Below are 14,683 nucleotides of genomic sequence, written 5' to 3'. Positions count from 1 at the left end.
AGGCGACAGGAGAAATGAGCTTTCCTTGATGTTGGGTCTGGGAAGGATGCAAAAATGCTGAGCGGGGTGGACTGCTCACAGCAGGGGGTGCCTGCTGCACCTCCGAGGAGGGCAAAGGAGCTGCAGGAGGAGGGCCACACCCCCCCCGGCTGCAACTGAATATAGACCTGACATCAGTCCATCCTGAAGCCATCACTCTTGCAGCTTCCTGCATTACGGTTGCTGGGGGGAAATCGGATGTTGAAGCCGGAGTTTCCTGCAGGAAGGAAGTCGGAGAGGAACACAAGATGCTGCCTTCTACTGAGCCGGACCCAGTGGTCCTTCTAGTTCCATAATGCATGCACTGACTGGCAGCAGCTCCCCAGGATTTCACAGAGAGAGGCATTCCCCTCCCTGCCTGGAGATTGAACTGGGAACGCATTGTGTTGTTTGTTTCAAAATTATATCTTTCCTCCAAGGAGCTCAAAGTGATCTACTTAGTTCTTCTGCTCCCCATTTTATCCTCACAAGAACCCTGTGAGGTAGGTTGGGCTGAGGTGAGCAGCTGGCCCAAGGTCACCCAGTGAGCTTTATGGTTGAGTAGGGTTTTGAACCCTGGTCTCTCAGGTCCTAGACAAACACTCTTTGCCACAAACCACACCGGCTTAATTTGCAAAGCCTCATCAACAGCACATGAAAGCCCATGCCAAGAACAAACTTAGTTGGTCTCTAAGGTGCTACTTAGGGACGCGGGTGGCGCTGTTGTCTAAACCACAGAGCCTAGGACTTGCTGATCAGAAGGTCGGCGGTTCGAATCCCCGCGACGGAGTGAGCTCCTGTTCCTCGGTCCCTGCTCCTGCCAACCTAGCAGTTTGAAAGCACGTCAAAGTGCAAGTAGATTAATAGGTACCGCTGTGGTGGGAAGGTAAACGGCGTTTCCGTTTGCTGCTTTGGTTCGCCAGAAGTGGCTTAGTCCTGCTGGCCACATGACCTGGAAGCTGTATGCCAGCTCCCTCGGCCAGTAAAGCGAGATGAGCGTCACAACCCCAGAGTTGGTCACGACTGGATCTAATGGTCAGGGGTCCCTTTATCTTTAAGTTTCTACTGGACAATTTTTTTCTTCTTATTTTTTATATACTGTATATACTCGAGTATAAGCCAACTTTTCAGCACATTTTTTACGCTGAAAAAGCCCCCCCTTGGCTTATACTCGAGTGAGGGTCCTTTTGGGCTGCCCCTTCTTCCTCCGCCACCTTTGCCGCTGTCAGATGTAGAGGAGGAGGAACCAGCAGCCCAAAAGCAGCCCTTTTCGGCTGCTTGTTCTTCCTCCGCCGCTGCCGCCGCCACCAGGTTTGTGAACCGGCTTATACTCGAGTCAATAGGTTTTCCCAGTTTTTTTGTGCTAAAATTAGGTGCCTCGGCTTATATTCGGGTCGGCTTATACTCGAGTATAAGAAAGTGAGGAGGAATTAAAGGACCTTTTAATGAGGGTGAAAGAGGAGAGCGCAAAATATGGTCTGAAGCTCAACATCAAAAAAACGAAGATCATGGCCACTGGGCCCATCACCTCCTGGCAGATAGGAGGGGAAGAAATGGAGGCAGTGAGAGATTTTACTTTCTTGGGCTCCATGATCACGGCAGATGGTGACAGCAGCCACGAAATTAAAAGACGCCTGCTTCTTGGGAGAAAAGCAATGACAAACCTAGACAGCATCTTAAAAAGCACAGACATCACCTTGCCAACAAAGGTCCGTATAGTAAAAGCTGTGGATTTCCCAGTAGTGATGTATAGAAGTGATGTATAGAAGCCATCAAGAAGGCTGATTGCTGAAGAATTGATGCTTTTAATTATGGGGCTGGAGGAGACTCTTGAGAGTCCCATGGACTGCAAGAAGATCCAACCTCTCCATTCTGAAGGAAATCAGCCCTGAGTGCTCACTGGAAGGACAGATCCTGAAGCTGAGGCTCCAATACTTTCGTCACCTCATGAGAAGAGAAGACTCCCTGGAAAAGCCCCTGATTTTGGGAAAGATAGAGGGCACAAGGAGAAGGGGACGACAGAGGATGAGATGGTTGGACAGTATTCTCGAAGCTACCAGCATGAGTTCGACCAAACTGCGGGAGGCAGTGGAAGACAGGAGTGCCTGGCGTGCTCTGGTCCAGGAGGTCACAAAGAGTCGGACACGACTAAATGACTAAACAACAAATATTTGAGTATATACGGTATTTCAACAACAGAGACGTACCTAGGCTCTCTCCATTACCCCCTTGGCAAGGAGCTGAATGGGAGCTGCACTTCTAAGTACACCACTGGGCAACTGGGGAGGGGACCCGGCTGCCGTGGCCCGTGCCAGGAAGCAGATTCCTCTGCTGAGGCATCCAGAGGAACCACCCAGAGCCAGGGGAAGAGCAGCTTGGGGAGTGGGCAGTTGGGTGGGCTCCTAGCCACTCCAAGCCAAAGCGGGGAGGCATGAGATTTCTGCCCCCTGGGCCTGCCCTCTGGGCAGGGGCCAATCTTGCCAACCCATAGGCCCCCGCTGAACAACTTAGCCAAACCCTCCAACATCTGGAGTCCCCAAACCGGGATGAGGCTCGATCCTCGGTGGGGCTAGAGAGTCTTCTTCTTTGACGATCCCTCGTAGCTGAGTAAGATTGTCTTCCATCAACACGGTTTTAGCAATGAGTCCGCAAGTGACTGTGGAGGCCAATTCTGGATCCACACGTCCTTTCACAGTGGGGACACTGGTTTCCGGGCAGGAGGTTCCCCCTCCTCCTTTTTGTTGTTGTTGTTGTTTAGTCGTTTAGTCCTGTCCGACTCTTTGTGACCCCCTGGACCAGAGCACGCCAGGCACTCCTGTCTTCCACTGCCTCCCGCAGTTTGGTCAAACTCATGCTGGTAGCTTCGAGAACACTGTCCCACCATCTCGTTCTCTGTCGTCCCCTTCTCCTTGTGCCCTCCATCTTTCCCAACATCAGGGTCTTTTCCAGGGAGTCTTCTCTTCTCATGAGGTGGCCAAAGTATTGGAGCCTCAGCTTCAGGATCTGTCCTTCCAGTGAGCACTCAGGGCTGATTTCCTTCAGAATGGAGAGGTTTGATCTTCTTGCTCCATGGGACCCTCAAGAGTCTCCTCCAGCACCAGAATTCAAAAGCATCTATTCTTCCCTCCTTCTTAGGAAGACTTAAGATATGGGCATGCAAGCCAAGAGGAAAGGTTACAAATTCTGGGACTTTTCTGTTAGAGAAGAAGTGAGCAAAGGAGGTGTGGGGGAGGAACAGGGTGTGGAGACAGTGGGGCATGAAGGTTTTCTCCGTCATAATGCTAAAATTCCTGTCTATCCCATGAAGCCGATTGTTGGAAGATTCAGGAGAAGTTTTGGTGTGAAAATGGTGCCATTCATACCACGGAATATGTGGAACATGGCCAGTGGCATAGCAAGGTGAGGTGGTACCCGGTGAGGAAAATTTATTGTCAACCCCCCCCCCCCACATTGAATTTTATTATTTTTCTGCCTGCAAGAATGGGTTTTTTTACAGAGCCAAAGTTGTTCAGTTGGCAAAGGCTGGGAACAGAATGTGACTATGGCTCCATCTGCTGGGGGACGATGGTCTCTTCTGATCTCTGGCTAGTTTTTAAAACGAAAGCAGGCAGTGATAAAAAATAAATAAATGATACTGTAGCCCATTTTCCCCTAGGGGGAAGAACGCTGCAAAATCAAAATGGCAGCACCAGCATTTCAAAAATCCAGATTTTGATCAGCTGCCATTTTGGGGCTTGCGAGACTGCACAGAAAGACCATATTTCTAGAGGCACTGAGGAAGAGGGTGGTCAACTCAACAGCTGTGCCTTGGATTCATTTGATGGATTTGTTTCTGTAGCACTGAAATACATGTCATCGTTACCAAAGGCCAAGTTGCAGGGGCCAACGAAAGAGCTGGCAGCCCTAGAATTGCATCAGGATGCCGTTTGAGACGTGGAAGGCCAAGATGTCAAGAAGGGGGCAACAGACAGACCTCCTGCGCTTTTAATAGCTGCCATGAAATGTACATGTGCTACAATTCCCTCTTCTACACAACTGTTAAAAGTGAGGGAGGCCTTTGTCCTCTATGGCATCTGGCCAATGTCACCCATGTTATTTTCCTTGTTATGATTTAAGAGCAGGAGAACACATTGCAAAACCAATAGAGAGACGGCCTATCAGCTGATACTCTGCAGCAACAACAAAAATTATTCTTGTTGCTATTTATTAATTGTGATGGCCTGGGATTCAGACTTGGAGGCTGAACCTGAGGAATCCCAGCCTGCACAGGAGTCCCCGCCTCCAGAACCAGCTGAGCTGGGGCTGGGGCATGAGCCTGAAGGGTCCTCACCTGTGCTGGATACTCAGGGGCAGGCATCAGCTGAGTCTGCTCTGGCTCCTGAGGTGATGGAGGACCCGTTGCCTGCAGGTGCTCCACTCTCAGCCCCGTCAGAGGACGCTGGGGTTGCCTCTGGGTCCGGTCACCCTCCAGCCTCTCCTGAGCTGCAGAGGCTCAGGGCAGAGAGGCGGAGGGAACTAAGTTCCCGCAGGAGGAGTGCTCGCCTCCAGGCCAGGAAAGGCGAGTCACCAGAGGATCGGGGCTGCCCTATGCCTCGGGGCAGATAAAAGCCGGTCAGCCCCAGTCCCAAGTTGCAGGAGAAACATTGTTGGTTGCCAGTTCCTGCCTGAACCCTGTCCTGCTTTTCTGCCTGAGCTCCTGACCTGCCCTGGCTCCCTGCTTGCATGCCTGTTCCTGACTTCACCCGACTCCCTGCCCTGCACCCAGCTTCAGCTACTATGGACTGCCTCCATGTTGCACCTTTGACCATGGACCGGACTTGGACCTCGCCTCTCAGGTAACCCACAGGACCAGCACATTAATTTATTATTATTATTGGGCAGATGTTGTATTGTAGACACTCCTGGGCTTCGGGTTGTATTTCGGTAAGTGTCCTCTTACACTCCCTCCCCCCGACTTCCTCTTCCAGATCCAGGCACACCCCCCCCAAAGAAACAGTCAGAAACACTGGCAATTCTCTGACTAAAATCTTTTATTAGAACAACACACAGGACCCCTTTTGGGCCTGGGAGGGCGGCTGTCTGCAGCTAAGGATTGCAATAATTTGCCAACGACATGTTACGAAGTCACTAGGAATCTATTCTAAGCATCAGAAACATCATCAAGAAGCAAGATCGATGCTGATGGGAAAACAAGGCCGCAGGTGGCCCAGCCACCCAAGCCCAGGAGGAGATCGGCGTCACCCTGCAACCTGTCTCCTCTGCAGCCGAGAAAAACGAAGAGCATGACTGCGAGGTTAGCACCCATTCAATAAATTATGTTTAACGTAATGCTGGTACAACATCACCATAACAGAGAAAAATCAGTTCTAAGGGGAAGGAAATCCTAGAAGGGAACAATTACTTATTTACAGACATCTCCTTTCTTGTTTTGCTTTGGGTTTTGTTTTGTTTTTTGCTGTTAACATTTATTACATTGGATTGTTTTCTTCCCACCATTCCTGATTTATCTCCACTCCTGGTTAAATGAATCAAAGCAGATAATTAAATAGCTTACGATGAGAAACAATGGTAGAAGAAAGAAAACAGTATCTCAACCCTCCGCAGGCAACGATCTCTAGAGAGCGCCACCAATCTGAAAGCAAAAGGAAAGATCAGACCAGCATGCTGTCCGTGCTACAGAAATAATATTATGGCACCAACCACATGGATGAACTTGAGGCATCATGGGGTATGTACATGACATTCGCCAAATTTCGCAGCCGGTTCCAAGATGGGAACAGATTCCAATGGAAGGGTTTGTTATGGTTTTCTAAAGTTGCCTCCTCCAAAATGGAATGTGGATGGTTGGTATGACCACAGATATCAGCATCCCTATAATTTATGCCCCCCCACTCTCCTGGAGACCCCAAATGCCACAAAACTGCCAGGCTCCAAGACAGAGTGCTGTCCCTCTCTGCTCTAAATTGAAGGATTGCGCTTCCACAAAATCCAGGGTTGCACCATTGAAATACAAGGGCTTCTACTCTTGTTGGAACAACATCTCTGATGCTCTGGAGCTGTCCCAGGTCCTGATTTGCCACCTGCTGCAAGCTACCAGCCTCCTACCAACCTCCTGACCACATTGCCTGCTCTCGGGCATAATCCAGACTAGTTTCCTTATAAGGCATTGCTCAGCAAATGCTCAGCAAACCCTTCTGCCCCCGGTGTAAACTGATACACGGAAATGCATGCAAATATGCAACTGTCGAGGCCTTATCTGCACTCGCATTTTACTGGGTCACATGCACTGCGCCCATCTCAAATTGCAGTTAGAGGCAGCTGCTAGGTGGGTCTTTTGGGAGCAGAGGTGGCTGAGTAGTTCATTGCAACGTGGTTCCTTCCAGTTCGGCAGATACGTAATGACAGAGAGCCAGCCTGGGTTGACACTGCAACACAGTTAATCAAATAATGAGCAGATAATAATATTATGGCGATACAGAAGAAGTGCGTTTGGATGGGTGGGGGTAATGCTGGTTGGCCTGGTTTCAAACCAGGAAGGTGGCAACCGTGAGAGGTAGCCATGGCAATGAGAATATTTAATTTCCTGAGATTGTGAAAAGAAGGCATTCCTGCTCTCTTCTTTCTTCCCCTCTCCATGTCTGTTGTTGACCACAAAGGAATGCTAGATCTGCCTCGTAGTTGTTGGTTTTTTTAAGGCAAAGTCATCACTGTAGCTAATTTTGAAATGCTGCTATGCAAAACTATGTCCTGACACACACGTGGACATGAGGCGAGATGGATGCTATGCACCGGGATGTAGTCAGAGAAAACGGAAACATGCCGCGTTAAGCTTGTTTGCAGAATCAAAAAGGACCCCGCAAGAAGCCCCCCACCGAGCAAAAAAGCAGCTGCCCATTTAGAGCAGGTTATCCAAAATTGACAACTCCGTGTTGACGTGGTCAGGGAATCTCACATTGTTAATACAGCATCGGACTAGCCAAAGAGCTGGTTTCATCAGTTACCTACGTGGTATGGAAGCCACCCATGGGTGCTTGCCTCTGATATCTGTAGGAAGCAATCAGTAAGTCCAAGACTACAAAGCCCAGCATCAAGCACAAGGCAAGAGGGGTGGCTATTCAAGGGAGGTTCAGCGGCAGATACCTGCCTCTGCCATGTTTCAGACCATGCATGAGTTTATTCTTAATTAATACCTGCACCTCTGGCCTCCCGATGGTCTGCACACTTATATGCAATCCTGTTTGCTTGCTACCAAGGAAGCCATGCAAGTCCCACTGTGCTCAACAGGATATACTTCAAGTTAAGTGTGTTTAGGACTGCAGACTTGTCCCCGAGCAACCCTGTGCATGCTTACTCCTAAGGAAATTGCATTAAGGTGTGTTTACCCCCATGCTAGCATGCATGGGGTTGCAGCCACAGTGACTGATGTCACAATTAAATGGGCCTGCGCACCAGGTCAGGGTGTCAAAGGCACAAGCCTCTTTGCCTTGGAAATATAGCGAGATAGAGGAAGGAAGATGACTGTTTGACTGGTGCTGATAATGTAGCATTATTACGGCATGAAAATGAAACACAACGAATTGGCTGGTTTACAAGGGAAACTTGAACATATCTAAGAGCCAGCCTTTGAGCCTTGCTGTGAATATGGATCTCTCCCAGTCTGAAATCTCTCCCTGCACCGTGACCAGTCTGGAGTCGCATCTCTGCAAACTGACTTAGCACACAAAACAATCATGTAAGAAGCCGTTTCCAGTCAAAGCTGCGATAATCACCGCAGCATGAAGGATGTCCCACAGGGCCGGCCCTAACAAGAGGCAGCTGCCTCAGGCGGCAAATATTGAAGGGCGTCAAGCAGAAGGAGCTCTGTGCATGTGCGTGTTATGCAACATGTCCTGCGCCCTTGGGGTTCAGCGGAGGATGTTGAAATAAGATTCAACGGTCTGTTGAGGTTTTGTACTTGGAATAGGACTGGGAGGATGTGACCTTTCACATTTTGCTTCAGTCCGAAACAGCCAGAGGATATCAGGATAGCAAAGGCCGATGTAAACAAATGAGAAACAGAAGTGCATTATGGGAGCTGCCGTCTCTAGTGTGCAATGGGCCCTTGTTGCACACTAGAGGAAATTGTGGATGCCTCCTTCTAATTCAGGCGTTCAGAGACAGATTGGTGACCCCCCTCCATTTACAGAGGTACAGGACAAATGTCTGGATAAGCAGCCAATTAACTTGAGCCAGAAGTTTGTCACATTCTGCTAAATACAACCATCCATCCCAATCAGAAAAGAAATGGGATATGGGATATATTTGCTGAATGCGGGTGGGGGGGCATTTCTGGGTGGCATTTTGGGGGGAGCATACAGAAATTGGAATGTTGACATTTGAGTTTTGAAGCTCACTGAAAATGGAAATGCTCTGCTCCTACAAAGTGATAATTTACTCAGAACTCAAATACGAAGTTCTGCCAATAGAATTCCAAATTTGAAAATGGTGCTAATTTCATATGCAGATTAAAGTGTTGAGGAATTCTCCGTAGAGTGATCTAAATCGCACACCTCACCCTCACAGGTGTGTCAGACCTGTATCTGAGCTGTACCACTTCAGATGTGGGTACTGGGAACAGCTTCCGTGGGGCGGCCCCCATCACATCTGGGCTGGAGAACCAGGCCTCAGTTACTCGGCCCCAAAGGATGCCCTGCTAAAATATCACCCTTCATAACGAACATTATTATTTTCCAGCGTTGATTTGTTTATACCGGTGTTCTGTGCTTTGTGGTGAACTGCCTTGAGCATCCTCTGGATCAAAAAAAGGGGTGCCTGATCTTTGAAAAATGAAAAGCTAAACACTGCAATTGGGGGGGGAGTCATGTGACCTTTCCCCCAACTCTCTGCATTGACTGGAAAAAAATTAAGATAAATCCCATCTCCCAAGGCTTGATTCATCATCCTGCATGGCTTTTATATGTCGATTAAGTGGTGATCCCAAGCTGATGTCTATGAGAAGGTATTATTCAGCAAGAAAGGCCACGAGGACAGAGGAGGCAAAAGTCAACTGGACTCTGCAAACCCTTCAAGGACCAGCCAATTCTTGCCCGCCCAGGGGCTTGGGGTGGGGGTCTGGCTGATGTTATATGCACAACTCTCCATCCGTAGCAAGTGAAGCTCAGTTTTCCTTCTGGCTGGAGAATCCGGAAGTTGGTTCAGACACCGCGCCCTTGGGAATCTGATCCACATTTAGGGGAAAGGGGAAATCGCAAACTGAAAGAATAACTGAACCCAAAAGCTGATTCGAGAGAGTCACATCTCAGGATCTCTCTGGGAACGCTGTCGTCAGCCGAAAGAGCAAAATTAGCAAAGCAAACACACACTCGTGCACACACACAGAGAGAGAAGAGAGTACAGGTGGGGCTGGAAAGGCGGAGAGGGGTGGCCCTGGCGGGTGCCCAAAGTCTGCTTGGTCCTTTCTCTTCTCTAGATTCCACCCCACTTTTTGTCTGTTGGTTTGTTTAAAAAATTTGGTTTCCGCTGGCCTGGGGTTACCAGACGACCAGATATTCTCCTCCTTTCTCCCATGAGGTCAATTCCTGAAGAAAACGAATGCAGGTCTCTCGGTGTGTCCTGAGAAAAAGCCGCCGGGCGCCCCCTGACTCCTTACTGCATGGAGCCTCGTGCGTTGTAGAAGTCCGGGACTGGGAGACCGGTGTGCAGCGTCACCTGCAAGCAAAGAGAACTTGGTACAAATACCCTCCAACATTTCTCCAATGAAAATACAGTGGAGCCTCGGGTTGCGGACGTAATCCATGACAGAGGCATGTCTGCAACCCGCAGAGTTCGTAACCTTCATCACTGCGTCTGCGTATGTGTGTGACACAATCTGGCGCTTCTGCGCATGCGTGATTTAGCGCTTCTGCGCATGCGCAAGCGGCAAAACCCGGAAGTAACCCTTTCTGGTACTTCCGGGTTTCCCGCGGTCCGCAACCTGAAAACGCGTAACCCGAAGCGTCTGTAACCCAAGGTACCACTGTAGGAACATCTCATTCCACAATAATAACTTTACTATTTATACCCCACACAACTTACTGAGTTGCCCCAGCCACTTTGGGTCTGGGCAGCTTCCAACATATATAAAAACACAATGAAACATTAAACATTAAAAGAAAACTTCTCTATACAGGATTGCCTTCAGACGGCTCAGGGGTTGGATAACTCCATACTCTCCAGTGAAAATAGGGACATTCCAGGATCAAATCAGAAACTGGGACGGCGTCTCTAAATCAGGGACGTCCCTGGAAAATAGGGACACATGGAGGTTCTGGGTACAGGGTTCAACAAGAGGTGGCAGGGCAGGCCTACGATGCGGCAAAGTGAGGCAGCAGCCTCAGGCGGCAGATGCTGAGCTGCGGGGATTGTGAGTGCTATGTTGATGGGCTGCATTCAGCTGCAGTAGAAGACACTTCCCTTTCCCAGTACTGGAGTAAGATTCAACCACCAGTCCAGTGGGCTTCTGCCTGTGCCTTGGGGAAGGGCACCATCTTGTCCCTTGCCTCAGGCAGCAAAATGTCTTGAGCGGGTGAGGAGTGGGGGTGGCATTTTTAATTCCATCACAGCTGGCAGGATTTGATCCTCCCATGCTCACACATATCTGTGTGTGTGTGTTTGTGTGTGATGGCCTGGGACTTGGGCTCAGACTCGGAACCAGAGGAGTCTCAGTCTGCACCGGATCCTTTGCCTCAGGCATCATCTGAACCAAGTCTGGGGCCTGATCCTGAAGAGTCCCAGTGTTTTAAATTTGTTGTTAGCCACCCTGAGCCTGGTTTTTGAACCGGGAAGGGCGGGGTGTAAATAAAAATTTAATATACTATTATTATTATTATTATTATTATTATTATTATTATTATTATTATTCCCAGGAAGTCACTAGGACTTGAGGGGCAATTATGGCAGGACCATGACTGTATATTTACACATTAAATGAATCCCCCGCTGTCTTTACACCATAGCCATCAACTCCTAGGGGCCCAGCTCTTTGGGCCCTCCCAATAATTTTTTGGGGGGACTGCCCTTCCCAATGATCAGGGGGTGGAGGCGGCCGAGTGCCAGTTGGTGGCTTTGCTTTAGTCATTGTTGTGTATGTTCCCTAATTCCACACAAGAGCAGACAACGAGGGCTTGGGCAGAACACTACTCACCCCCACTGCCCCGCCCCACTGCCGTGTTTATGAGTAGCGAAATTGGAGTGTTTGGGCAATTCAGAACAGGACATTTTTGGGGGGGGCTGTTTGAACCTGCCACCTGCTGCCCAGCCCACCCCCTGCCCAGAATGCCCTGCTTGAGGGCACTAGCTTTGAGTATCAATCTGATTCGGAATATTAAACCCAGCAACCTGAGAATCACAGCTTGCTTGCTTTTCATCAAGGCAAGTTTCTAGTCCTTGGCGTTCCTCCGCCTGTTTTGGATTCCAACTCCCGTCATCGCCAGCCAACGCAACTCTGGGTTTCCCGTTCTTCCCACTCTCTTCCTGCCCCTCTCCAGCAACTGACGGGAGCGCCTCATCCCGAGATCCAAGAAACCTCCCGGTCTCTCCTCCCAGAGGCCCGGACTCCTTCCCACTCCTCCTTACTTGCACATTTCTGTTCAGACTGACAGCCGGGAAGAAGACACCTTCCAGGTTCTCAAAGGCCACTGGCCCCTGCTGGTCCTCATTGATGGAGAAGGTCAAGGTCCTCCTGGTTAGGTCAAGCAGGATCCCGACTGTAGCCCCTTTGGTGATGCCCCCTTCAGTCCTGCCGAGAAAGAAAGCGCTCCTCATTAGCTCAGGGGGGTGGGCTAGATGACATTTGGGGTCCCTTCCAAGTGTACAAGTCTATGGTTAACCTCTCTCTCTCTACACACAGTGCTTTTTCTTTAAAAAAATGTTGAGAGCCAGTGTGGTGTAGCGGTTAAGAGCGGTAGTCTCGTAATCTGGTGAACCGGGTTCACGTCTCCGCTCCTCCACATGCAGCTGCTGGGTGACCTTGGGCCAGTCACACTTCTCTGAAGTCTCTCAGCCCCACTCACCTCACAGAGTGTTTGTTGTGGGGGAGGAAGGGAAAGGAGAATGTTAGCCGCTTTGAGACTCCTTTGGGTAGTGATAAAGCGGGATATCAAATCCAAACTCCTCCTCTTCTTCTTCTTCTTCTTCTTCTTCTTCTTCTTCTTCTTCTTCTTCTTCTTCGCGGTACTGTGGTACCTCTGGTTGCAAACGGGATCCGTTCCGGAGCCCCATTCACCACATGAGCAGAACGCAACCCGCGTCTGTGCGTGCGCAGGTTGCGATTCGCCACTTCCGCGCATACGCATGATGTCATTTTGGACGTCTGCGCATGGGCAAGTGGCGAAACCCGGAAGTAACCCTTTCCGGCACTTCCGGCTCGCCGCAGGACGCAACCTGAAAAGACGTAACCTGAACCAAACGTAACAAGAGGTATGACTGTACTCTCATTTTCTCTTAATAAAATCACCATTTTATAGTTCAAATCAGGAAAAATAAATATAGTAAATGGACAAAAGTACAAAGATTCACAAAATGTTTAGGGGTATGAGTACCCCTGCGTCGCCCCAGAAGAAACCACTCGTGTGTGTGTGTGTGTGTGTGTGTGTGTAAATTTTTAATTAAATTTTCTGTTTTACCGTTTAAAATACCCATTTTACAAGATATCAAGGACTTCCCTTCTTCTCTTTCCACAGTTCATTTTACATATCATAAATCCCTGCACATTTTACAAAAACTGTACCATTCAATATTCCATTATTGCATCCATCAAAATTTGTTTACACTGTTGAATTTATCTTAATGCTGCTAGCGTTTTTAGCTGTACACAATATTTTCCCATATACAGTCGTACCTTGGTTTAAGAACTGTCCGGTTTAAGAACGATTCAGTTTAAAAACTCCGCAAAACCGGAAATAGTGTCTTGGTTTGAGAACTTTACCTCGGTTTAAGAACGGAAGCCGAATGGTGGAAGGGCATCGGTGGCGGCAGGCCTCGTTAGGGAAAGCACACCTTGGTTTAAGAACAGTTTCGGTTTAAGAATGGACTTCCGGAACGGATTAAGTTCGTAAACTGAGGTACCACTGTATCCAATAAACATCTCCCAATCTTCTTTAAACATATGTTCTTCTTGTTCTCTTATTCTATATGTTAAGTCTGCGAGTTGTGCATATTCTGTCAACTTAAGTTGCCATTCTTTTTTAGTTGGGACCTGGCTCATTTTCCATTTTGGGGCTAACAAAACACGGGCTGCAGCAGTAGCATACATAAATAACCTTTTTTGACACCTGGGGATTTCAGTCTGAATTATCCCCAGGACTTATCGTAACCCTCTTCTAAAACTATCCAAGTTGGTGGCCATCACACTACCTCTTGTGGCAGAGAGTTCCATAGTCTAACTGCGTGCTTCCAACGTTCAGAGGACGGGGGGACGAGACAGAGGGAACAAGAGATGCTCTGGGCTACGTACCTGTTGGTGTGTGAATTGTTATGCATGAACCAGCTCCGGTTGTTGTCCACATACATGGCCCAGGCCTTGTCATCTTTCCCCAGCATGACGTCCTTGAGAACATCCATGCGGGCCACACCAAAGGCTGGGTCTGGGTGGTTGTCGTAGCGGTCGATGGACAGCTCCCAGTAGTGGAGCCCCTTGGAGAAGCCCGTTTTGCCCAACACCACCCGGTCGTCGTAGCTGTTGCAGGTGACGGTCAGGTTGTCGTTGGAGAAGATGACGTCCGAGTGGGCCGTATTTGGGTCAAACGAAAACCAGGCCACTGCAATGGACACAAGGGAAGAGCAGTTACCTGTGTGAATGGGATGGCAGTCCCTGGGCTGGGGGGGGGGGAGGCACAAAATGCATTCCATGCAGGCATGCAGGAGGAGGAGTGTTGCAGGGTGGTCAAAGGCCATGATTCCACATGCTTTCTGGGACAGAGCCGGCCCAAGGCATTTTGCCGCCTGAAGCAGGGGGCAAGAAGTTGCCACCACCCAGTCCCATTCCACGTACGAAAGCTCAGCAGACCATTGCATCTTATTTCAGCATCCTCCACTGAACCCCGAGGGCTCTCTCTGTTAGTTTCTGTTTGCCACTGTGCAGCTGCTTAGAGTCACAAGACTCTGTTTACATTCCAGAGACATTCCGGGCTGTTGGAAGTCTCACGGGAGACGGGAGATGGATGTGATGTTACTGGTTTCCTGTTCCTTTGTTTGTTTCAGTTGCTCTCTGCCTCTCACAGAGAAAGGATGTGGTTTTCTGTCTGCATAGTAAGAAATAAAGCATAGCGATGTAGCCATAAATCTCATCACTTCTGCATGCCGTTTTGATTCTCTGCATAATGGGGAATGTGGCTGGAGCCTTATTAAAGGCTCAGGTCGTTAACCACGTCGGAGGCGATTCCGGAGGAGCTCGGCCAATCGCAGGTTCTGACACTCTCCACTCAGTGCTCATCAGTATTTGCCACCCGAGGCACTTGCCTTACTCTGCCTCGTGGTAGGGCCAGCCCTGTTCTGGGGACAAATCCAAAGGGATTTGAATTCCTCCCTATGTAAGTTATGCAAGCTGCGTACAGTAACTCCCCACAGCAGATAGGGAGATAAATGGCTTCATTTTTGTTGGAAGGTGACTTGCAACAGAATGGAAACG

The 14,683-nt window shown here is 49.2% G+C and overlaps 1 protein-coding gene across 6 annotated transcripts in view; it reads right to left on the bottom strand.

The window, feature by feature from the left end:
- Positions 1 to 5,030: 5,030 nt before the first annotated feature.
- TRIM9 (tripartite motif containing 9) overlaps positions 5,031 to 14,683 on the bottom strand; it is a 72,920-nt gene continuing 63,267 nt past the window's right edge. For all 6 annotated transcript variants that reach the window (XM_083612845.1, XM_083612847.1, XM_083612846.1 and 3 more), the window contains 3 exons: positions 13,511 to 13,814; positions 11,632 to 11,794; positions 5,031 to 9,726 (listed from right to left, as the gene is read on the bottom strand). In XM_083612845.1, coding sequence (XP_083468971.1) covers positions 9,664 to 9,726; positions 11,632 to 11,794; positions 13,511 to 13,814 — 530 coding nt within the window. In that variant the 3' untranslated portion in view covers positions 5,031 to 9,663. The remainder of the gene's footprint in view (positions 9,727 to 11,631; positions 11,795 to 13,510; positions 13,815 to 14,683) is intronic.

This window comes from Podarcis filfolensis (genome assembly GCF_964270895.1).
Source record: "Podarcis filfolensis genome assembly, chromosome: 1".
In the NCBI taxonomy this organism is placed as follows: Eukaryota; Metazoa; Chordata; class Lepidosauria; order Squamata; family Lacertidae; genus Podarcis; species Podarcis filfolensis.
This window is presented reverse-complemented; position numbering and strand designations above follow the sequence as displayed.